The sequence below is a fragment of the Rousettus aegyptiacus genome, unplaced genomic scaffold, assembly GCF_014176215.1.
Source record: "Rousettus aegyptiacus isolate mRouAeg1 unplaced genomic scaffold, mRouAeg1.p scaffold_m13_p_3, whole genome shotgun sequence".
Taxonomy (NCBI): Eukaryota; Metazoa; Chordata; class Mammalia; order Chiroptera; family Pteropodidae; genus Rousettus; species Rousettus aegyptiacus.
Window position 1 is genome coordinate 3,353,706 of NW_023416306.1, and position 23,092 is coordinate 3,376,797.

The 23,092-nt window shown below is 59.2% G+C and overlaps 1 protein-coding gene across 4 annotated transcripts in view; it reads right to left on the minus strand.

The window, feature by feature from the left end:
• NTNG2 (netrin G2) overlaps nt 1-23,092 on the minus strand; it is a 69,070-nt gene that overhangs the window by 32,957 nt on the left and 13,021 nt on the right. For all 4 annotated transcript variants that reach the window (XM_036238344.1, XM_036238345.1, XM_036238346.1 and 1 more), the window contains one exon: nt 6,336-6,979. In XM_036238344.1, the coding sequence (XP_036094237.1) occupies nt 6,336-6,979 (644 nt within the window). The remainder of the gene's footprint in view (nt 1-6,335; nt 6,980-23,092) is intronic.

Sequence of the window (23,092 nt, forward strand, 5' to 3'; positions counted from 1 at the left end):
CAAGGAACTGGCGAACTCTCTGCCACGGTGGCCGCACAACGTTGCACACCCCCACGGTGGCGCGCAGGGCCGCCCCCCCTCCCCCCCCTTCTCCAACACGCGGCACTTTCTCTTTTCCCGACAATTGCCGTCCAACGGGGACATCCGCCTGTTTCTCAACCTCCAAGCCTCATCTGTGCACTGGGGACAGTGACCGTCACAGCGCAGGGCTCAGTGAGGGAACACACAAAGAGGCCTGAGAATGCCACTTGGCCCGTAAGAATTGCTGAATAAATGACAGTTAATGTCACGGAGGGAGGAAACCTCGCCCTCCCCAGCCTCGGGGGGGGGGGGGGAGGGTCCCAGAGGACTCAGAATAGCATCGCGGGCGGCCCTTCTCGCCCTTTCCCTCTGGCAGGGCGGAGGGGTGGACCGGAGGGAGGGCCGGGCTCACTCACGGTCAGAGACAGGCGTCTGCTCTCTCTGCCCGGCGGCCTCCTCGCCGCACCTCCCCCCACCCCTGACGCACATGCGCAAAGCCTAGGTCTTCCTCCCTCCTGCGGTTTCTATTCTTGCCCTAAGTTCCGTCCATCTCTGGTTACCGGGCGGTCAATAAGAACAGGACGTTTAGGGAAGAAGATAAGAAGGCCAGAAAGGGGGAGGGTCAGGGAGCAGAACACCGGGCCCTGTCCTACCAGAGGGCCCAGAGACTCGGATGGGGAGCCGGGGACCAGCAGAAGCTGGGGAAGTGGGAGGCTGGGCTGGCCCACGGTCAGGTACGCCCGACCAGCCAAGCTGGGCCTCTGGGACCCCCTCTCTCTCCAAGGGCTCCAGCCTCTCCCTGAGCGAGAACTCAATGCCCGTCACCAAACACCCACCAGACTTTTAAACGGTCTCTATAATTCCTGCTCACCCGATCGCCATTTCTGATCGTTGCACAGAACAGGTGTGCAGGACCTCGCTCCATCTCCAACAGGCGCCACCTGGCTCGGCTTGCCTACCTCCAGGGATGGGGAACTCGCTCTTCCTGTCCTGTCCCTGGTCAGCAAAGGCCCAGCTGGACTGGTTCCCTGGGGCCCCTGGGAGCTTTCTGGGTGGGAGAATTTGCCCCCTGGGATACCCAACACCCCTCCTGTCCGTCCGGGACCGGGACTGGCAGGGCTGGCGAGCCTCTTCTGTCGGTTCCTGCCCTGCCCGCGGCCCGCGGGATGCTGTCAGCAGAGCGGCTGCGCGGCCGCTGCGCGAGAGGACACGGAGACCGCAGGGCAGAGGCGGCTGGCAGCTCGTGAGAGGCCCTGGCCGCAGGTGTGTCTCGTTTTACCTGCAAGAGGCGTTCAAAGAATTTTGAAGTATGTGTCGGTATTTTTTAAATCAAGAGATTCCACACACGCGCGCACACACACACGTATGTATGTATGTGTATGTATGTATATATGGTGTGTCTTCTGCAACATCAGGAGACGTGACAATATTTGGTCTGTCGTCCTAGGAGGGGCCTGCTCTCCCCACTTCTCCACAGACCACACCTTCCCCTACGGCCTCTACTGGTCTCTGTTAGCCATAGGTGCTGTCTTCTGGGCCCCTTCAGACGAGTAGGTATGTAACCCCCAGGAACCCCAAAAGCACGCTTCCCCACTCCTCTGCAGCTGCAGTATCTGGGGGTCGGCGTGGTCATGGCCTCCTACCCAGGCCTCTCCCTTCCCTACCCTGACGCTTAGCCAGATGAATGGGACAGTGGGCCAAGCTCTTCAAGTGCGTCTTTCACGGAATCCTTGCCACAAGCCGGTGAGGTCGTCACTACATCTTCATTTTGCAGACAGAAAACAGGCTCGGTCAGGTCGAGGCAGATGGGGACGGTTGTCTCCAGGTGCTGAAGGCTCTTTCGCTCCCCGACCCACGCCCTGTGGGGCTGCAGTCCGGCCTGCCTCCTCCTCTCATACCTGAATCAGACCAGTTCCTTGGTCCCCAGGCCCTGGGCCTCACCAGCTGCCCCTCCCCACCGGAGCCAGGTGCCTCTGTCCTGTCTCCCCCTCCCTGCGGGGTTCCCCTCGAAGTTGGAAATAGCCGACATTAGTGACAGGGCTGGGAGCAACCTTAGTATTCGACCTCTGGACTCAGGAAGGAAGCATGAACTTGAACTTGGACATGCTGGGGTTGGGTCTTGTGTTCTCGTGTCTATTTTAGCCGTGTGACCACCTTACGCTCCCTGACCGCAGCCGCCTCCTCTGAAAACATGATGGGGGCGGGGGGCACACTGTCCCCGTGGGGAAAGCTCTAAGGGGCGAGGACCATGTCCGGCCTGCTCCTCAGTTTGCGGGGTCTCAGGGGTTCAATAACCGTGGGGAGTGGAATGACTATTGATTAAATAAGAAGTGCACGTGAGGCCCTGAGCTCAGCACTCAACAGGAGATGAGCCTGTGGCCAACGCTCAATAAATACCAGCTGCCATTGTTAGCAGGCCACAGGGGAGGCACCTGCAACTCTGGGTCGCAAAGGGTCACAGAACCCGACAGCCCTGGGGGTCCCACTCAGGAACATCAAGGGAATTGCCCCACGTCCACCTTTGCCACCCCGGCCTGTCTCCCCTGCCCAGCTGGCCTTTCCCACCAGGAATTTAGAAGGAAAAGCAGAGGAAGTCACAGCCCTCTGCTGAGCCAGCTAACCAGACCTAATTAATCGATAAGCCAAGCTGCCGCTGTCCTGCCCACCAGCCGCCCAAAGAGTGCTTACTCCATCTGTGAATTGATGGCCATGCTTTCCCCACCACTACGGCTAGTGTCACCACCCACAGAGGCTGGGTGCCAAGGGGAACTGGGAGCAGCCCGGCAGGAACCGCCCCGCCAGGGGGCACGGGCTGCAGGAGGCCCTGGTTCTCGTGTTACAGATGGGCAGCCAGGGTCAGAGCCGGCACCCAGCTCAGCCGGCACCCAGCTCAGCCGGCACCCAGCTTACCCTGCACCCAGCTCACCTGGCACCCAGCTCATCCGGTACCCAGCTCACCCTGCACCCAGCTCACCCAGCACCAGTTCACCCTGCCCCCAGCTCACCCTGCCCCCAGCTCACCCAGCACCAGTTCACCCGGCCCCCAGCTCACCCGGCACCCAGCTCAGCCGGCACCCAGCTCATCCGGTACCCAGCTCACCCGGCATCCAGCTCACCTGGCACCAGGTCACTAAGCAACAACACGGACCTCTTAATTTGGGTGAGGCTGAAGAACTAAGGCTCTTCCCTGCTCCTCTGGCCTTTCCTGGGTACGCTTGGCCCCACTTCTGCATCTGAGTCCCTCCCGTGAGAAAGACAATCGTTACCCCCTGAGGTTTAAGGGGCACTACAGGTCCTGACTGTCACCATCCGGCCCAGACCCTGCCAGAACCACAGTGAAGAGGCAGGTGGGCCCTTGCCCAGACTTCCGAAAATGAGGGCGCCCCCATAGCAGCCCAAGGCGGGTCAGAGATGAGGCCGCAGCCCCCAGAAGGCGTAAGGCACTGGTTCCCACCTCCGAGGTGCTGAGCCTGGCTGGACTGTGGGGCAGAGAGAGAATCTTAAATCAAGCAGAACGTTGCTTCCAAGGGCAGGCAGAGGTCACCAAGATGAGCAGAGACCCAAAGCCTGGACCCAGATCTGAGGAGCAGACGCAGGAGTCCTTGACACCTGGTGTCCACATATCAGGCTTCCAGAACATTCCTGATTTACAGTATCCTGCCCGCAGTGGGGGAGTCAGAACCACGGGCTCCTGCACGCGCATCTACCTCCCTCTCACCTGCCGGCGTTGAACCTGACCCTGCCTCATGAACTGCTTGCCCTTGCCTTGGCCCACCTGGAATCCACACGCAGAGTCAAAGCAAAAGAAAATGCAAACACAAGCTGAAAACACAAGCCCCACGCAGCCCCCGCCCACCCCCACTCGGCAGGTGTAACCCCGGCGAGCGCTCAGCGCGCCAGCTCCCCGCCTTCCCCTGGATCCAAGAGGCCTTCGTGTGAACACGCTGCTTTCCAGGGTCTATTCAAGACGTGCAAATGAGGCGCACGGGCCCATTGTACACCTTACCAAACCGGGATTACGCTATACACACCATGCGGCCAATCGCCTGGTCCACTTACTGGTAATTACACGCTCGGGCAGTCCTCAGCACCTGCTGTGGAAGGATGCCCAGGTGTGCTGTCCCAGCTGGGCCCCCGGGCAGCCCCGTCTGCGCTGCCCCAAGCCGTGCTCCCGCCCCGCTCGGCCCCGACCCCCAGGGTCTCACCCCAGGCTCTCCTCCGCCTGCCCCAGCTCTCCAATGCCATTCTTTTGAATGCTGTTGATTTTATTCAACAAATTAAATAATTTTTTAGCATGTATTCTGCGCCAGGCACAGAATAGTTCTCAATGTTCATCAGCTTTAACTCGTTTAACTCTCTCCACGACCCAGCGAGAGAAGCACGATCACTATCCCCATCCTACAAATGGGGAAACTGAGGCACAGGGAGGTCTTTGTCCAGAGTCTCGTGGTCAGTGACCACCTAGCAGAGCTGGGAGTCGACCCAGGCCACCCAGCTCTGGGGCACACACTCCCAGCTGTCACATTAGGGGTTGTGAGACGAGAGTGAGCCAGACCCCGGGGGGCTCGTGGAAACGCGGACTGCCGGCCCACCCCCAGAGTCCACGATGCGGCGAGTCTGGCGTGGGGCCTGAGAATTTGCATTTCTAGCCCGTTTGCAAGTGACGCTGATGCCGCCGGCCAAGGAACACTGAGCGAAGCCCCGGGTCACACGCTGCTGCCCCCTGGTTCTCAGCAATGGGACCTCCGAGCCTCTCTCCTGAGGGCAGATCTGGAGGGGGCGGCCCTCGGGAACAAAGTGCCGCCCGTGGTCTGGAGCCATGTGATCACCCACGGTCTAAACAGCCCTGGGAATCGAAGGCTGCTTCTACCTCCTACGAAGCTCTCTTACCTCCCCCAAAAATGTCCTTAAAACACGTTCCCCTCCGAAGCTGTGACTGAAGGGTGGACCCAGGCGAGTCTGGGTTGTTTGCACGCTGTATTTTTTAGAGAAGAGTTCAACCCTTGACCGGCCCCCTTTGCTGGATAAGAGTGCTTTGTTTACCTGGGGTCTTGGGCCACACAGTATCAGCTGACCCCTGGTCACGGGGCTGAAGACCAAGGCCCACCGCAGGGGCAGCCAGCCACATCTGCATGATCGACCCCCAGTGCAGACCCCGGACGGCCGCTGGGCAGGCTTCCCTGGCTGGCCAGTCCACACGTGCTGCCACACAGCGTTGCTGGGGGAACCGAGGGCCGCCTGCAGGGCGACGTAGGGGAGGACGCCAGCAGCTCGCACGGGGGCCTCCTGGAGCCCGCCCGGTGCCCCTTGCTCTCTTGGAGGTTTTGATGTGTAGCCTTCACGGCCTTCAACTGTAATTGCAAGTATGACAGCTCCGCTAGGTTCTGTGAGTCCTTCTAGCAAAACGTGGCGCCTAAGGGTGGTCTTGGGGACCCCCAGATACGAGCGCCCGTTCACTGAGTCCACAGACAGTTACGGAGCACCGCCTGCACGCCAGGCTCTAGCCGGAGCCCTGCCCGCGCTGCCCAGCTCCGCCAGTCCCCTCCAGCCCTCCCAGGCCTGGGCCTTACGGAGGAGGCGAATCGCCCACCACGCACCTCCCACCACACACAAACCCAGGCGTCTTGTCTGTGCAGCCCCGGCCATTACAGACTGCCCCTTCCATGTAACAGCAGGTAACATCCCGGAGGCCAGGTACCATTTCAGGTATCAGGTAACATTCTAGGAACCAGGCCATGTCCTGGGAACACAACAATGTCCCCGGTGTCAGGTAACCTCACAGGAACCAGGTAAAGTCCCAAGAACCAGTTAAAATCCCAGGTACCAGGTGACATCCCAGGTACCAGGTAACATCCCAAGTACCAGGTAACATACTGGGAACCAGGTAATGTCCGAGGAAACAGGTAACATCCCAAGAACCATATAATGTTCTGGGAACCAGGTAATATCCTAGGTACTAGGTAATGTCCCAGGGACCAGGTAACAACCCAGGTACCAGGTAACGTCCCAGGAACCAAGTAACATCTCAGGAACCAGGTAATGTCCCGGGAACCAGGTAACGTCCCGGGAACCAAGTAACATCTCAGGAACCAGGTAACATCTCAGGTACCAGGTAACGTCCCAGGTACCAGGTAACGTCCCAGGTACCAGGTAACGTCCCAGGTACCAGGTAACATCTCAGAAACCAGGTAACGTCCCAGGGACCAGGTAACATCCCGGGTACCAGGTAACGTCCCGGGAACCACGTAACAACTCAGGTATCAGACAACATCCCGGTGCTACGTAGCACCCCGGCGCCCCGCAGCAGGCCTTACCTGCCAATGACCTCGACGTTGGAGATGGCATAGAAGTACTTGTAGAGGTTCTCCCGCTGCACGTAGGTGCCGCCCAGCGCGGGGCGCAGCAGCCGCATGCGCAGGTCGGTGAGCGTGAAGAACTCCTTGAGGCCCTTGGCGCTCTCCAGCCGCGTGTACAGGTTGGCCGTGTTGCGCAGGTCGGGGCCGGCGAAGATGGCGAAGCGGTCCCGCACCTCGAAGCGCACGTGCTTCTCCTTCTGGGAGCCGGCCCAGCGCGAGTACTCCTCGGTGCACAGCACGCGGTGCGCGCCCGACGCCGCCAGGTCGCGCGCGCGGCGCGCGGGCATGCCGAAGGCCTCCATGCAGTCCTCGGCGTAGAACTGGTAGGGCTGCCACGTGCGCCCGTTGTCCAGCGACTTCTCCAGGACCATGACGGTGGGCCGGCCGTACTCGAAGGTCACCACCACGTCGTCCGTCAGCTCCACGCTCTTGTTCCACGAGAGGGTGATGTTGGCTTCCAGCGGGCTCGGGTAGCGGCTCCACGTGACGCTCTGCCAGTACGTGGCCAGCCCCTCGTCCTCCTTGTCGAACATGAGCCGCGGCGGGTGGGCCAGGTCCGGGTTGGAGGCGTCGCATTCGTTGCTGCACAGGTAGGGGTTCTCCTGTTGGGGGTGGGGAGGAGGAGAGAAGGCGAGGGTGGGCGCTGGCCATGGTGCGGGGCTCTCACCGCGCATGCCCGGGTGTCTGCCCAGAGGTCACGGAGTCTGTGTTTCGTCCCATGACCCGGCACCAGCACCCATCTCCCGGGTGGGTGATTCGTGCCCATTTCCCCCACAGTTCGTAAAACCATGCAACCCTATGGCTGCCCAAGTACACAAGCATTTACTCCTACTCTAAGTGCGGACAATCTACGAGGCGGGGCGGTGGTCGCCTGCTCCAAAGTTCCCCGTGGCTCTTTGCTACCTTGACGCTGACCTCCTTCCGCCTGGAGCCATTTCCCCTAACCTCCTGGGGGCTCATGCTGCCTGTCCTCCGAACCCCCTTCTCCCAGCCTCTGAGCCTTTGCAGATGGCATTCCCTCGCCTTGACATGCCTTTCCGTGCTCTGCCTGCCTCATAAATTCTTACCCACATTCCCGACTCTTTAAACCTGTCCTACACTGAGATGCCTTCCAGACCCTTTAAACCATTACCATCGGTAGGTGCATCGGGGGTGGCGGGGGGAAAAGTCAAACTCATTGCAAATTGGTCGAACGGCCACTCTGTGCAGGACACGTTATCTCGTCTCTCTCCTGTTTAACATCTCACCTCCAAGCGGTCTTCCTGCACCGCATGAAGAAAGCTGTCCTCTGTCCCCAGGAAGGTGACGGCCCTCGCCCAAGGCCCCCCGCCAGGAAGGGCTGGGAGCCACACCCCGGCCTGTCCCGTGCAGAGCAGGACACTCACGCCTGTCTCTGGGCACACTGAAAGGAGGCTGAGTGTTTACGGGTGCCCCTCAACGGGGTGCATGTTTGTGGCAAGTCCTTTCCAGGTCCTTGGCATGTGCCTGGCAGGCGCAGAGGGAGACACCGGCTCACTTACTCCTCGCGCCGGAAGGCTGGCAGCCCACTCCCGGGCCCTGCGGGTCCCAGCCATGGCCCCCTCCGTGGCTGTCCCAACCCATCCCCGTGTGCGGTCTACCGTGCGAACTCATCTGGAGGCCCGAAAATGTCACTCACGCAGTGGCTGCCCTGGGGTCGGAGGGATGCACAGGTGGAGCCCAGGGGAGCCTGAGGGCAACGAGGCGATTCTGTATGACACTCGCAGTGGACACATGACATCGTGCATTTGTCCAGACCCGCGGAGTGTACAACAGCAAGAGTGAGCCCACGTCAACCACGGACTTGAGTTAATAACGTATCCGCGATGCTTTACCAACTGTAACAAATGTACCAACTGACGGGAGATGTTGACGAGCGGGCGGGGGGGGGGTGCTGGGAACCAGAAGCGGGAGGTGTCAGGAACATTCTCTACTACCTGCTCGATTTTCTGTAAACCTAAAACTGCCTTAAAAAATAAAATCTATTTATTAAAAAAGAAAACTCGTCATCAAGAACCGCACAGCACCCGGGCCACTTGCAGCCCTTTTGATGAATATTTCAGGTCTCGTTTGCTCGGTGACAAAGGGCTTGGGTCTGAGTTAAAGCTTCTCGCCTTCAAATGAGCCATCAGCTCCCACGGGGGAGTGGGGTGCTGCCTCCTGAGGGGCTGAGCCGCCCCCGTCACCACGGCCACCTCGGGTTGTCATCACCTTTGATCCCCTTCGGAAAAGGACGAGTTCCCAGGCCGCCCTGGGTGTCTCAGTGGGCAGGCTGGCCCTGGGGTTTGCTGAGGCAGCTTCCACAAAGCCCTCCTTGACCAAAATAGCTCTGTCCTTGGTCCCCCCATGCGGCCACTGTCCACCCTGCCTGACCAGCCCTGCCGAGTCACGGGACCCGCAAACTTCAGGGTGGACGGGGCGCACCACTGAGTCCAACCCCTCGTTGAGCAGATGGGGAAACTGAGGTCCAGGGCAGGGCAGGACTGGCCCAGGGCTCCCAGAGAGCGGGTGGTTTTCTGAGAATGGGTCTGCTCCTGTCCTGGACAACCTCAGGTGTCCCGAAACACTGGTGTCCTCACACCCAGCGTGGCAGGGAGAGGGGCCTGGTTCAGCTGCTAGAGGTCTGAGCTTCCTCGAGCTCCCGCTGGGTGACCCTTGGCTGTCGCCCTGAATTGGTTGGGGGCTGAGAAGCCCCATGGGGATGGATGGATGGACCGCAGAGGCCAGGCCTCCATCTGGGGCCGGGAGAGGCCTCTGCCTGTGAATGACAGCCCCCTCCCCCGTCGCTCGGCCAGCCCACAATGGGGAGGGGCGCTCCGAGCCAAGAGGCAGGATAGTCTGTGGTCTTGGCATTTGGGGCAGGGAGCAGCAAGCAGAGGCCTCAGGGTCTGCACCTAGACACTGGGGGTGGGAGGGCACATTTTGCGCCCATGTCGGCACCCTCCCCTCCCCTCCCCTCCCCTCCCCTCCCCTCCCTACACCCAGCACCTGCCTTCTACCCTCAGCCCCGTTCTCACTTCTTCTACTGCCCCCGGCACTTTGTTATGAGCCAAACTGTGTCCTGCTCAAAATTCATAGGTCAAAGCCCCAACCCCAGGAACGCAGAATGTGACTGTACTTGGAGACAGAGCCTTCAAAGAGGTGACAAAGCTAAGACGAGGCCCTTAGAGCGGGCCCTAATCCAATCTGACAGGCGTCTTTATAAGAAGAAGAAATTAGGAGCCGCAGAGAGACACCGGGGGTGCACGAGCACGGAGGAAAGACCCCACAGACAGGCAGCATGAGGGTGCTCCTTGGGCATCTGCGAGCCAAGGAGAGAGCCCTCAGAAGGCAGCAGCCCTGCCTCGGTCTTCAAGGGTCAAACAAAACTTGACCTTGGACTTCAAGCCTCCAGAACCTGAGAAAATAAATTCCTGTTGTTTAAGCCACCCAGGTGCCAGCAAACTAACGCATGACTCGTCCCGGGTGTGCGAAAGGGGGTCAGGGCGGGAGGAATGGCTCAGAGGGGCGGGCCTGGGCCGAGAGTGTTTGATGATCGCCCCGGAAGCTCTCTTTGGGGCCTTCTCCTGCAAGGCTTGTTTCTCCGCTCACTGGAGGCTGGGGAGCACCGTGCTGCCTTGTCTGCCTGGGAAGCTCTTACCTACGGCAACGGCGGCTGTGCCTTCTCCTCGGCGGCTTCATCCCCTCTGGCCTCTGAGTTCGTGTTCCCACAGCCACTCTCCCTCCTTCTGGTTTTCAGAGCCCTCCCCCATACACCTCCTCCAGGAAGCCCTCCTTGCCTGACTCCATCTTCAAGGCCGGTTCCCTCGTCATCTGTCACGGGGTTGTGAGTGTGCTCATCTAGGACAGTGTAGTAGAGTCTCTACATATGGCTTGGACCTCTGTAACTGCTCACTGAATTATAGTTATTATTGTCATCATATTAGTTATTGATATAATAATAATGAGATTAATATTAATATATCTCAGTGAATATCGATATTATTCCTGTCAACCTCCAACAGCTGTGTGTCATCCCACACCTCATCTTCCGCGCCCCACCCCCAGCCCCGGTCCTTCATCGTCTTACCTTCCCACCTTACTTTCCCTCACCTTGCTGAGCCACCTGGTGGTCCCCCTGGGGGGCATCGGATCCCTCAGAGCCCCCAGCTGTGCCCGGCCTGTCTGTCACCAGAAAGACTGACACGGCGGGCTCTGCCAGGGGACAGGGGGCTCCAACCTGGCTGCCAGCCATGCTGCCCTAACCTGCAGGGCCCGCTGGCCCCCCGCCCCCGCCCCCAACCCGGGAAGCAGATGGTCAGAAACTAATGAATCAGCCTGTGTATTTACAGCCCGCGCCTGCTGCCGAGCGGGCTTCATCAACAGCGAGTACAACAAATAAATCCCCAGCCGTCGCCAACACGACTCTCTCTCCCTCCTGCTTCTCCTCTTCCTTCCACCGCCCTCCTGCTCCGCGATCTCAGGGTTCCACTTAACCGTTTAGAAGCACGGAGCGTGTCTCTTGCGGAAGGTGCTGTGATGCCCAGCTGGGAGGATTCCAAGGATGGAGGAGTGAGCCTGGGATTAGAAGCGGGGTTACCCCGCCCCCGCCCCCCAGTGCTGCTGCATCTGACAGCTGATGACCGCCTCCCGCGCGGGGCAGGGCCGCTGGGCCAGGCATCGCCATCTTCATGGTCTGCACCTTCCCGCCCCGTGTCTGCGAGATCAGGTTCATCATGAAACAATCGGTCAGCACAAGTGGCCCGATGCCCGGGGGAATGCCAGGGGTGCGCGAGTCACACCTTTAACCTGCTAGGACGACACCAAAGCCAGTCTTTGATCGTCTCGAAAGCGGCGACTGTTTCTCTAGCCATTTCATGAATATTACCAAAGCAATCAATCAATCAATCAATCAATCATACCCCTGCCGAAAAGCCTTGGAACTTTCTCCAGAAAAATGTTACATACCACGTTTTCCACACAACTTTGGGGGAGGGGTTCATGGAGCCCCTTCTCCCCAGTTGGCAACTCCTGTTCTAGAGTCTGGAGCAGTTAAAGAAACTGGTTTTGGGGTCTGAAAGCCCCGGAGTTCAATCTCGGCTCCGTCCCTTGAGGCTGTGTGACCTTGAGAAAGTCGCTCTGCCTCTCTGGGTCTTTATTTTCTCATCCAGTATCTCTGGGGCTAACACGTGTGACATGCCTAGAAATGTCCCCGTCGGTAGCCATGGTTATTAAACAGCGGCTGCACGCGCACCAGTTGGGTCTCCTTAACCGCAAAGCCGGACCTTCGCCCGGGGCACAGGCCGCCTTGGGACTGCCGGGCTCAGATGAGCGTAGAGATCATGGCATTCGCTGAGCGCCACCCACGTGCGGGCCGGGCCCTTCGCTCCCCTCGTTGCTGTCTCCCTGTGGCCCCCGGGAAGCCAGGTGCTACGGCCGTTTCCATTCACGGGGGAGAAACCGGGTCCCTGCTGGCCCCCCTCACTTCCTCCGGACTCTGTGGGACCCGACCCAAGAAACCTTGGGAGGAACCGCGTCTATGACACCTGCGGCCCTCCTGAGTCTGCAGACCCGCAAAGGCGAGGCGCCCTGAGGCCCGGCGGCCCAGGAGGTGGGGAAGGCACCGGGCCTGGACCGGGGCCCAGAGCACAGAGGGGGTGGTGGGAACAATCGCCCCGCGCCCACAGAAGTCGGAGACCCCAGGCCCGGCCCCGCGGCTTGCGCGGAGGAGGAGGAGGAACCGTTTCATCCCTCCCGACGGGCACGAACGCTTCCGCTCTGATGCTGTTTTCTGTGCGAAGGGGGCAGCTGGAGTCAGAGGCCAGGCTGTAAACACTGCAGACAAGCTCCGGGCGAGGAAAATATAATTGAGTGGGAAAGCCAGCTGTTAGCAGGGCCGGTAACCGTCCCCTGGGGCGGTCTGGCTACTCGGACCTCTACGGCCCGAGGCGGGGCAGGCCCCAGAACGGAAAGCGGTCTGGGGAGGAGGAAGGGACTTCGCGCCGGCCGGCCCGGCCGCCCCGTCGGTGCAGAACCCCACGGCCGGCCGCTGGACGCAGGCGAGGCGGGTTTCGGCAACTCGAGCGGCCTGGCCCCGGGGCCGGGCGAGCAGGTGTGGTCCTCGCTCAGCGGGCGTGGCGAGTCACTCCGCCTCCTGGACTCTCCCCTGGACTGGAGGGGACGCGCCGTGAGGGCCTCGCCTGCCTCTTCCCCACTGCTGCCCAGACCCGGCACTCCCCAGGGACTCGGGGAGCCTCTGTGGGGTGAGTGGATGTCCAGGGGCATTGAGAACACTGACCTCAGAGGGCGGTCCTGGGAATTACATCAGGTGCCCACCACCCCCCACCCCCCCCTCCACCGCACCCCCCTGGCCAGCACTGGTCCTCACAGATGGTGGAGGCAGAGAGCATCTGACCCTCCGCGTCTCCGTCCCTGCGGCTCTAACAAGTGCGGGGTCCAGAGCGCGGGAAGCGCCCCACGTGCATTCCCTGGAGATTGGGGTCCTATTATTTACATCCTGCAAGTGAGGCGAAGCAAGCACGTTCTCGAGGTCACACGGTGGCAGAGATGGGACAGGACACCCGGCAGAGGGGCTCAGAGACAAGTCAGAAAACGGTGCCTTTCCCCCCGCCCCCACGCCACTCTGCTGAGACTCGGTTTCCACCCCTCTGCCACCGAGACCTGTGGGCAGGTCCCAGGAGCAGGTGAGCAGCTGACAGGTTTTTTGAACCTGTCTGCCGTCTCACGCTCTGCCCGTCAGCCTCGGCTGGCGCAGGAGGCGTCTGCCAGTGGGAGGCAGGAGGCTGCCAAGGGGAGCCCTGGGGAGGGGGGGCCGTCCCTGGGAGGGGGGGCACCGAGGGGCCAGGCGAGGCAGCAGCCAGCTCCCCCACAGGGCAGGACTTGGGGAAGAGCACAGGTTGGGGGAGCAAGCCACAGGCCGTGAGCGTGCCCCGCCCTCCCCCCTGCATGAAGCTTCTGGAACTTCGGGAAACTCCAGCCCAGTCGGGCCTGTAAATCAGTAATAAGTAGCCTGACCCATGGGGAACGCGGAGCTGGGATTCAGGAGACCGTCCCTGACCCCACGTATGACCTGGGCGGGGCCTGGCCCTAGCCATGCCTCAATCTCCTTGTTCATGAAATGATCGCTCTCTGACGCTGACATCTCAAAGCCTAAGTGCCTCAGTCCCTCTGGCCACTTGGAAGGAAGGGAGGCACACCCCCATGTTCCCTACTCCGGGGAGAAAGCCAGGGTACCGGGGGAATTCTCCCTGACAAATGATTTCCTATTTATTGTTAAGAAAAGTTGCAGTGGGGATAAATTATTAACAAAGCGGAAACGGAGCTTCTGTTGGGAGCGGATTCTAATTCCAGCCTCCCGCCTGGCTCTGTCTCTCTGCCCCCTCCCTTCCCCTCTCTTCCCCCTGCCCCCCCTTCTCATTCTATGGTTTCATTGATCCCTCCTGCTCTTGGCCTCTAATTCCCTCCCCCACCCACAGGCTTCTCTCCCTCTCTTTTCAGTTCCTTTTCTAGCAAGAGCTCTGGACAGCAGCAAGGTCACCCCTCCCTGCTCCGTGGGGAAACCGACCCACCCGGCGTCTCGGCATCTCAGGGCGGGAGCTGCGGCTGGGCGGGAGCTTCTCTGGTTCTTTTGGATTTTGTTCCTCTTCGGAGCCCAGTCTATCCAGCCCGGCCATTACTCAGGAAGGGAAGGGAAGGGCCGGGAGCCGGGCGAGGCATCTTCCTGGGACGCATCCCTGCTGCTGGCAACAGCCAGAAACCTCCCCCTAGACCCTGGCCCTGGACCAGCCGCGTGGGCATCCCCCGGGCAAAGGTCCGCCTCAGGTGCAGAGTCCCAAGCAGCCTGGCAAACCCCTGACCCGGCGGCCACCGTGGGAAGTGCCTCTCAGTTCTTTGGTCACCCAGAGCAGCTCTCCACTCTGCTCCAGTTGTCCCAGATGGTGAGGAGGAAAGGGGGGCGGGGCTTTCATTTCAACCCTGCCCACAATTCACCTCTTTCCCGAAGCTTCTGAGCCTGGGACTGGACTCTAGAACAGCAGGCGCCCCGCCTTGCCCGCAGCCCCCCACACTAGTGGTGTTGGGTAAACATTTCTGTATTGCCCAAGGGCCCTCAACAATGCCGTGTTTGCTGAGCGCCCACTGAGCGTGCCCTTCCTCCCTCACGGAACCGAACCCCCTGCTCTGTGGCAGCTTAGCTGGGGGTTCGGTTCGGTGAGGGAGGAAGGCCAGGCGACATGCCTGGCATCACCCAGAGAGCACTCTGCGGTTGCTGGGGGGCGTGGGAAGCAGCAGGCTGAGGTGCCATTCCAGTAGTCCAGCAGGGAGCCCGCCGCTGTCCTCACCCCAACTCCAGTGTCCCCAACGGAGCCAGCCGGGCACGACCCGACCCGAGGGCGCGGGGCTGCCCTGGGGGACGAGCTGTCAGGGGGAGGGGTGGCTGGGAAGCCCAGCACTGCCTGCCATGGCCCGGAGCGGCTGGTTTCCTCCTCAGCCGCCCGGTGCGGGTGGGGCTTTGCCAGGGCTCTGGCTAGACAAGGGTTACTCTCTCCAGGAACTTAAAATTTCATTATTAAAAAAAAAAAAAGGGGGGGTGGTGGAGGGGGACACCTGGGCACAGGCAGATTCTTCCCATGGCCAGTTTTCTAGGGCTGTCTGCGCTGGGAAAGTCGACCGTGGCCGATCCCCGTGGCCTCCCCACAGGTGACGACCTCCACACCGCAGCCCCTCGCCTGGTACCACACACCGGACCAGACACACGTGGGCATCTGTCTCAGAGAAGCGGCGGCCTCCCCTCCCTTTGCATACCCCCTGTGCCAGGGAGCTCATTACCACAAAAACGGACAGGTCTAACTGAACTGCTCGCGCCTTAGCAAGCGTGGCGATATATTTCGGGTCACGCGCCACAGAGTTCCTTTGCTGTCGGCCTCCTTTCTTTTATTCGTTGGCCCTGTTTTCTCTGGTTGTGCTGCAAACATTTTCTAGCTGATTTGAAAAAGGACAGGAGAGGCCAGGTCCAAGCCCTCCCCTTAGGGCACCCTCGGGTGCTTCCCCGGAGGGGCCAGCAGCAAGGCTCAGCCCCCTTCCCGCCTCCCCCCAGCACGCAGACTCAGCCTGTCCACCCTACACTAACCCTGGCCCCTCCCACCCCTCACTGGAGGCGCCCCCCCCTTCAAACAGCTCGACACTGTTCACTTAATATTTTTTTTAAGTAAATAAAAGTAAATCAGGAGAGAAGGAAGGAAGGGAAGAAAGGGAGAGAGCGAGAAGGGAGGGAGAGAAGCGGGCCGGGTGGGGGAGGCTGCAGAGGGGGCGAGAAGCGACATCCAGAGGAGCCCAGCAAAGTGCATTATTGATTCCGACTTAGAAAATGCTTAGAGAGTAGGAAAAGCGTCCTGCTCTTTAAAAGCTTGTGCGAAGCGTAAGCTAGACACATGCAGCCTTCCCAAAGAGCTGGCTCTGCGGACATGAATATTTTATCACGGAGGAAAAAAAGTGGCTTGCAGGGTTTAGATGCTGGGGCGGGAGAGGGCAGGGCGGAGAGCGGCCCCCTCCCAGGGTCTGGCGAGAGCACTCAGGGCCGCCGCCGTCCCCAGGTCCCTGGGGCTTTCCCAGAGGCCCCTCTCCTGTTCTCTGAGAGGTGCCCTGGCTTTCTCACTGAAGACCAGAACAATGGGGCCTCGCCGGGTCCTGAACCAGGGTCAGAACTCCAGGGAGGGGGGGTGGCGGGGGGCGGGACACTGCTGAGAGCCTCAGAGGGAGTGAGGATGAAGCCTGGTCCCGCAGCCCGCACCCCCAATCTCTGCTCCCCTCTGCCCCCCTGCCCCGCCCCCGCCTGCCACCGGATGTCCTTTACAGAACCCCCAGGGCGTTTTCGGCTCCCCTGCTGAGCCCCACTTTGGGGAGAGCCCAAACCCAAACCGACCTGGCTGTGCGCCTCCCCCACCCGCCTCGCACACCCTTCTTTTTTTCAAGCCTCCACGTGGAGGATTCTATGGGCATCGGACCTTGGGATGCTGGTTCTTCACGTGAAATTTCATCTTCTCTATTTGTGACAATCCTACGTGATAAGGTGCAACTCCAAATCTCGTTTTTGAAATGGAGAAACTGAGGCACAGGTCAGGCACCTTGCTCGTCACCCGCCGAGCGACAGGAGACAGAACCAGCACCGGGAGCTCCCACGTCCGTGCTCCGTGACAAGCCACCAGCCTCTGTTACAAAGTCAGTCCTCGGTGTAGGGAAAATATAAGGAATTTTTGTGCCTTAGATGTCTGTGTCTGCAAGACATACACGAAATCCTTACGGATCTTTTCATGGTCCCATCGAAGCCATTTCCCACCTGATTTTCGACTCGCTTGTCCCATCCTGGGCTTTCGGGAACTCCTCCCCCGACCCCTTTTCAGGAGTCTGCTCGAACACCCCTTCCCAGGGAACAAGCGCCTGGCCACAGCCCCCCCCCCCCCGACAAGCGCATGATCGGTTCCTTGGTGGCTCCCTCGGTTAATTATGTGTGTGGGTCCCCTGGGTGCCCCGTGGAGGCGGAGGCAGAGGCAGAGTCCGGCCCACACAAGGTGCTTGCTTCATCAAGCATTGCGGAGTGACTCCCCCTCCTCAGCGGGGCCTTCCCTGGGCCCTCCACGCTCAAGAGTAGGTCTCAGGACACAGCGCCCAGTGGGACGCCGTGCGCCCGTGCCGATGGCCACAAGCTGAGACCTTCAAGGGTGTCCTCTTGCTGGTGCCTGAGGAGTTAAGTGGTGGGACAGAGGAAGAGTAAGAAGCCCCCAGGCCTGACCCACACCTGGGGACACCTGGACATACCTGGACAGGTGCATCACTCTGCGATGAAACCCTTGGTGGGGGTGAGAGGGGCGAGGCTGACTAGTAAGGTTTCATTCATTCATTCATTCATTCATCAGCTCTTTCTGAATGTCCTCTGGGTGCAAAATCGCCCCAGAGAAGCAGCGACCCGACCTGGCCCAAGGGTCAGAAATTCTGCTCCATGCTGAAAGCGAACCAACCACAACCAACCGAGCAGAACCCTCTGCAGCGACTGAGATGCCCGGCCGGGTCTGGGATCCAAGGAAGGGCCGTGATGTCGGCCCTGCCTCACCTTCCTCCCCACTTCACAGGTGAGGATACTGGAGCCCCTAGAGGCCAGACACTGACTCAAGGTCACGCTTCGGGTAACCCGGGCACTCTGACCTCTCATGGGAGTATTCCCCACTCTGCCGTGACCACCAGAGCAGCCCCTCGTGGCTCAGTCCTGCGGATGGCATACACGATATGCCATCCTGGAGGGGAGCTGGCTGGGGCAGTCAGGAAGGCTTCCTGGGGGAGGTGAGATTTCAGAAGGGCAGGTGGGCTGGATGTGGACAGGTAGAGGGAGATCGACCAGGCCGTGAGGAGAATTCCCTACGCAGAGGGACCAAAGGAAGGGGCTGGCCGGGCGTGCACCAAGCTGCAGGGAGAGAGGGGTTAATGCATTTGGCTGGGCCGGGAGCCTGGTGGGGAGCGCTGGAGACAAGGCCAAGGGGGAGGCCTGGAGCCAGGCGGCAGCCTTGACATTTAGCAGCTGCAGGAAGGCCCTGCCTCTGGCCAGCCAGCCTCTTCCAGGAAGAGAGGTTAAGAACCTGGGAACAAAAGGCGAGCAGGGAGTTGGCACCCCTCAGCCCTGAGGAAGGCGGAGGAGGATGGAGAGCCTGCAGCTCAGATGCAAGGCAGGTTCTGAGAGCGAACTCTCTCCCCGGCTGGTCTTTGAATTTCAATAACGACGGCATGCCTGAGGCCAGAAGGGACCCAGCCGCGTTGGGGAGAGCCCACATGGTGGTTCTCAAACCTAGCTGCATCCTGGGACCACCCGGGAAGCCTTAGCAAATCCAGCCGCCCAGGCCCAGCCCAGAGACTTGGGGCAGTCAGCGGGAGCCGCAGCCTGGGCGGGTGTGTGTGGGGGGGACCGTTAGCAGCCCCCCATGACACCTCTGCGTAGCCCAGCTGAGAACCGCTCAGGGACCTAGCAGAGCCAGGAGTCTGCACGGCCCAGCCCTGCCACCCCCACTCCTTCCAGGGCCCCAGCTGCCATCGGGGACTGCGGCCTTCTAGAAGGTCCCAAGGGTTAGGAGACGCAAGGCTAATGGAGGAGAGAGCCACAAAATCTGAACCCCCTTTCCTGCTGCAGAGACACCCCTTCCAGTTAGACTCAGCCGAGGGCACCCCGGGCCAACCACAACGAGTCCTCAGGGGCAGGACCTGTCCTGGGTGTCTGGCTGATGACGGCTTCTCAGGAGACTCCAATATGCAGCCAAGGTCAAGGCCACTGCCTTGAGAGCCCTGCGATGGGATGATTCTCCTTTGCGGGGTGACACCTGGTCCCCCAACCGCCCTTCCTACCCGTCCTCTTTCCTGAGCTTCTCTCCCCCTCTTCCAGGCCTGAGAGGCGGCCAGGCCCTTGGGAGACGTGAGCAGGAGGGGCGGGCCGCCCCCCACCTCTCCCCACCCGCAGACGCCGCTGCTCCCCCCCCCTCTATTTTTAGGTCCATTATTGACCATCGTTGGGTGCATCCTTTTTCCCACTTCTTCTTCCCCAGCAGAACGGATCAGGTTCCCCCAGGCAAAGCCGTCTCGCCTGACCCGGAGCCGGCGCGTGGGAGTGCACACACCGCCAAAAAGACATGAACTAAGTGAATTATCACATAAGTGGATTAGCAGACTCTGCCATGTCTCGAAGGGCAGAGGGGGTGGGTAAGCGCCACGGTCGCTCCTCCCCAGCCCTCTCTCCTGACATGGTGTGCTGGGGGAGGAGAGGCCGACAGGAACAGTACGCTCACCGCGCACAAATGGCCACACACACACACACACACACACACACGTGCACGCGCGCGCACCAGACTCAATTTATTAGGTGTTTTCTGAGATACTCTTAGACCTCACATCAGCTACGCGGCCTGGTTAGGAGCTGGCGCTGTGTCTAGGCTGCCCGGGAGGGAGGTGCCAGGCTCCTCCACTTGGAAGCTGTGTGACTTTGGGCAAGTGGCTTAACCTCTCGGAACCTCAGGCTCCTCGTATCCTAAGCGTTCTGTGAGGGTTCAACGAGCTAGTTTAGATCAAGTTCTTGGTATACAGTAGGCACTCAATAAATGTAAGCTGTTGCTGGTCTGAGGAAGAGAAGGTGGAGGAGGAAGATGGGGAATCAAAGAAATCCTCAGACAGCAGGACTGGTCAGTTATAAGACAAACAGTGATTTTCCTGAGCTTAAGGCCCCCAGAGGGGCCACAGGGCCACAGGTGGACTCGAGGTGGCTTAAGAAGCTGTGTGTGTGTGCTACTCTGAGTGTGTGTGTGTGTGTGCGTGTGTGTGTGTGAATGTGCGTATGTGCTTGTGTGAATATGTGTATGTGCACATGCATATTGTTGGAAGAACACCATAGGTTCTTGAAGGTACTGTGACCCCCCCCTCCCAAAGTAGGGCCCTGCTCTGGGGTCTTGCTGCAGAGATGGGGGCTGGTCTCCTGCCTTTGTCTGTCCCCGGGTCTTCCCGAGGGGTCACTGCTCTTCTCCATGCCTCTCCCTCTCACTCTAGGTTTGACAGCCCCAGAGGCCAGAGGCAGAATCTGGGGACACAGTGGGGTTTGGAGATTGAGTACACAGACCCCTTCACATCACAGGCCCGAAGTCCACATCTCAAAGGGGAATGAGACTCATCTGTGGTCAAGTCACCCAGCGCCAAGCAGCCAATCCGATGGGGAGCCTTGTCCCCAGGAGCCCTGACTCAGCACGCTGCCAACCCCAAAGCTGTTGGCAAGGGCTGGGGTGGGGACAGGGACAGGGACAACATGCCCCTTGGAGAGCTGCCTTCTCCTTCTGCTGTCACCTGCCTTTGGTTATTTCTTGATTCCCCAGAGGGAGGGGACAATCCAAGAACGGGCAGTCCCCTGAAGGGGCGCTGTCCACCTTCTGTGGGCCGGAGGCAGGGGGAGGGCAGGGCGCAGTGACGGGAGCTCTGGGGTTACCTGCGGGCTCCGTCTGTCACCGGCCTCCTTCTCACTTTTGGCCAACGGCATGCTCGTGTTTCATTTCCTTTTATTTCCCTGGTCGATGCTTGGAGTCGAGTGGACAAATGACTCGGGCAGCAGGAGGGAGCTGGAATGAGGGACCGAGGGGGTTCAAAGTGTCCCAAAACACCCAGGACACACTGGACGCCAGACCCTACGAGATGGGGCCCTGTCCCTTTAATAGGAGGGGAGACCCTAGAGGTCCCCAGGTTAGGATCTGGACGGATCCACAAAATGGATTCGTTTACTTCTTCTCTACCAGGAAGCCCTGTGAGGTGAGGTGACCCTGGGTCGCCTCTGCCGGGGCCGACCTTTAGACTGCTGTCCAGAACACAGGCCGCAGAGACGGATCCCAGCTTTGTCGCTGGCTGTGCAAACTCGGGCAAGTCTCTCGTTCTCTCTGAGCTCTGAGCCCCCCTCTCCGCATCTGCAACCGAGAGGATGCAAAACACTACGCACAGAGAGCGCCTTGCAGGGCGCCTGGCACCAGGGAGGCCCAGGCAACCCCTGCTGAATCCCGGAGGTGGGACGCGTTGCAGAAGCACCAGCCCTTGGCAATGCGCATGCGTGTGCTGCTCCTGCTCCGACTTCCCTAAGCTCCCAGCTGAGGGCTGGGCTTGGACCCGCACTCACGCGCCCCGCGCCACGCGCCCGACGTCAGAGGGTAATCACGGAGGCTGATGTGGCCAAGGATCGTTGACACGCCTACCGTCCTGCCCCGCCCTTGGCCTTGTGCGCCTGCCACAAATGTCCCCTTCCTGCCCGTCTTTCAAGATGATGCCATGGCAAGGAGAACCCTGATTTGTGGATGGGCTATGGGTGGGGGTCTCCAAACCCTCAGGGCCAGCCCTGAGCAGCGCCCAGTCACCAGGGCCTACAGGCAGGTACGAGAGCTCACCTGAGCAGTCCAGAGAGCAAACGAGTTAACTTTATGACTACAGCTATCCGGAAGGGATAGCTCCGGCACCCCACTGACCGCAGGTGTGTGGCGGTCAAATCCATGGGAGCAGATGAAACTCCTGGGTCTGCTGCTCCCTCACTGGTGGTCCAAGGAAATCACTTGCTCTTCCTGGGCCTCAGTTTCCCCACGTAAGAAACGTGGTGGGCAGATTCTATTACCGGCTTCATGTTGTGTTCACAGAAGCCCTCGGACTGTCTGGCATGGGGGGTTTGAGGGCCCAGGGTGGGGCACAGGGCCACCAGCAGCCAGGCTCCAGACACCCACTGCCCCTTAAGCGCCCACTGTCATGGCTTGTGGATCTTGGGGTGCCTCTGGGCTTAGACAACCTCTAAGACCCATCTCAAATGGCACTCCTTGTTTGAGATGAGGGATAATTACCATCTGCGTTTGTCTACTATGTCCAAGCACTATGGCGTATCAAAGGTAGCAACACAGCACCCAACACAGTGCCCTGGTGAGTGTGGGAGAGGAGAAGGTAAACCGGAAACTGGAGAGGAGGTACTCAGAGACCAGAGAGAAGTCACAGGTGACAACTTCCCCTCGCCAATTCAAGGTTAAGGTCCTAGAGGATATGTTAGGGGAAAAGAGGGGAGGGGCGGAGGAAGTGAGAGAGAGAGAGAGAGGGAGGGATGGGGGTGCACCTGGGCTTCCCCCTCCTCAGGCCTCGTGAGTCCAAGGGACTAGGGTTGGAGTTTGGGCCTGGACTCTGCCACTCAGCATTGGAGCTTTGGTTTCCTCCTCTGTGGAATGGGACAGTAAGATAGAAGTAGATTCCACCATGCGGGATACACGGGGGGCGGGGCAGGGGGACTCGATGAGATATTGCACAGAAAATGCTCAGCGCCTCCGTGGAGTGATTTTGACAGTCCAGAAATAAACACTCACATCTATGGTCAATTGATTTTCAAGAACAGTACCAAGAATATTTGATGGGGGAAGGAACAGTCTCTGCAACAAATGAAGCCGGGAGAACTGGATCTTCACATGCAAAAGAATGAAGCCCATCCTACACCATGTACAGAAATTAACTCGAAAAGGATTGAAGACCTAAAGGTAAGAGCTTAAAACTATAAAAATCTTAGAAGAAAACATAGGGGTAAACATTGATAAACTTGGATTTCACGGTGGTTTTTTAGATACAGCATCAAAAACGCAAATGACAAAAAGAAAAAACAGATAAATCAGACTTGCCTAAAATAAAAAAGTTTGTGCATCAAAGGACACAATCAAGAGTAAAAGATTATCTGGAGAAAGGAAGAAATGTTTTCAAATCATATGTCTGATAAGAATCTAGTATTTAGAATTTAGAAAGAACATGTACCACTCAACAACAAAAAGACAAACAACTCAATTTAAAAATGGGCAAAGGACTTGGGCAGATGTTTCTTCTAAGAAGACATACAAATGGCCAATGAGAATATAACACCCAACATCACTGGTCATCAGGAAAAAGCAAATCAAAACCATAATGAGATACGACTTCATACCCACTAGGACGGCCATAATAATAAAAAACCAAAAATGGAAAATACCAAGTGTTGGTGAGGATGTGGAGAAATTGGACCTCTTGGGCTCAACAATTCCACTTCTGGGCATATATACCCAAGAGAAATGAAAACGTATGTCCACACAAAAACTTGTACACACATCTTCATAACGATATTATTCATGATAGCCCCAAAGTGGAAACAACTC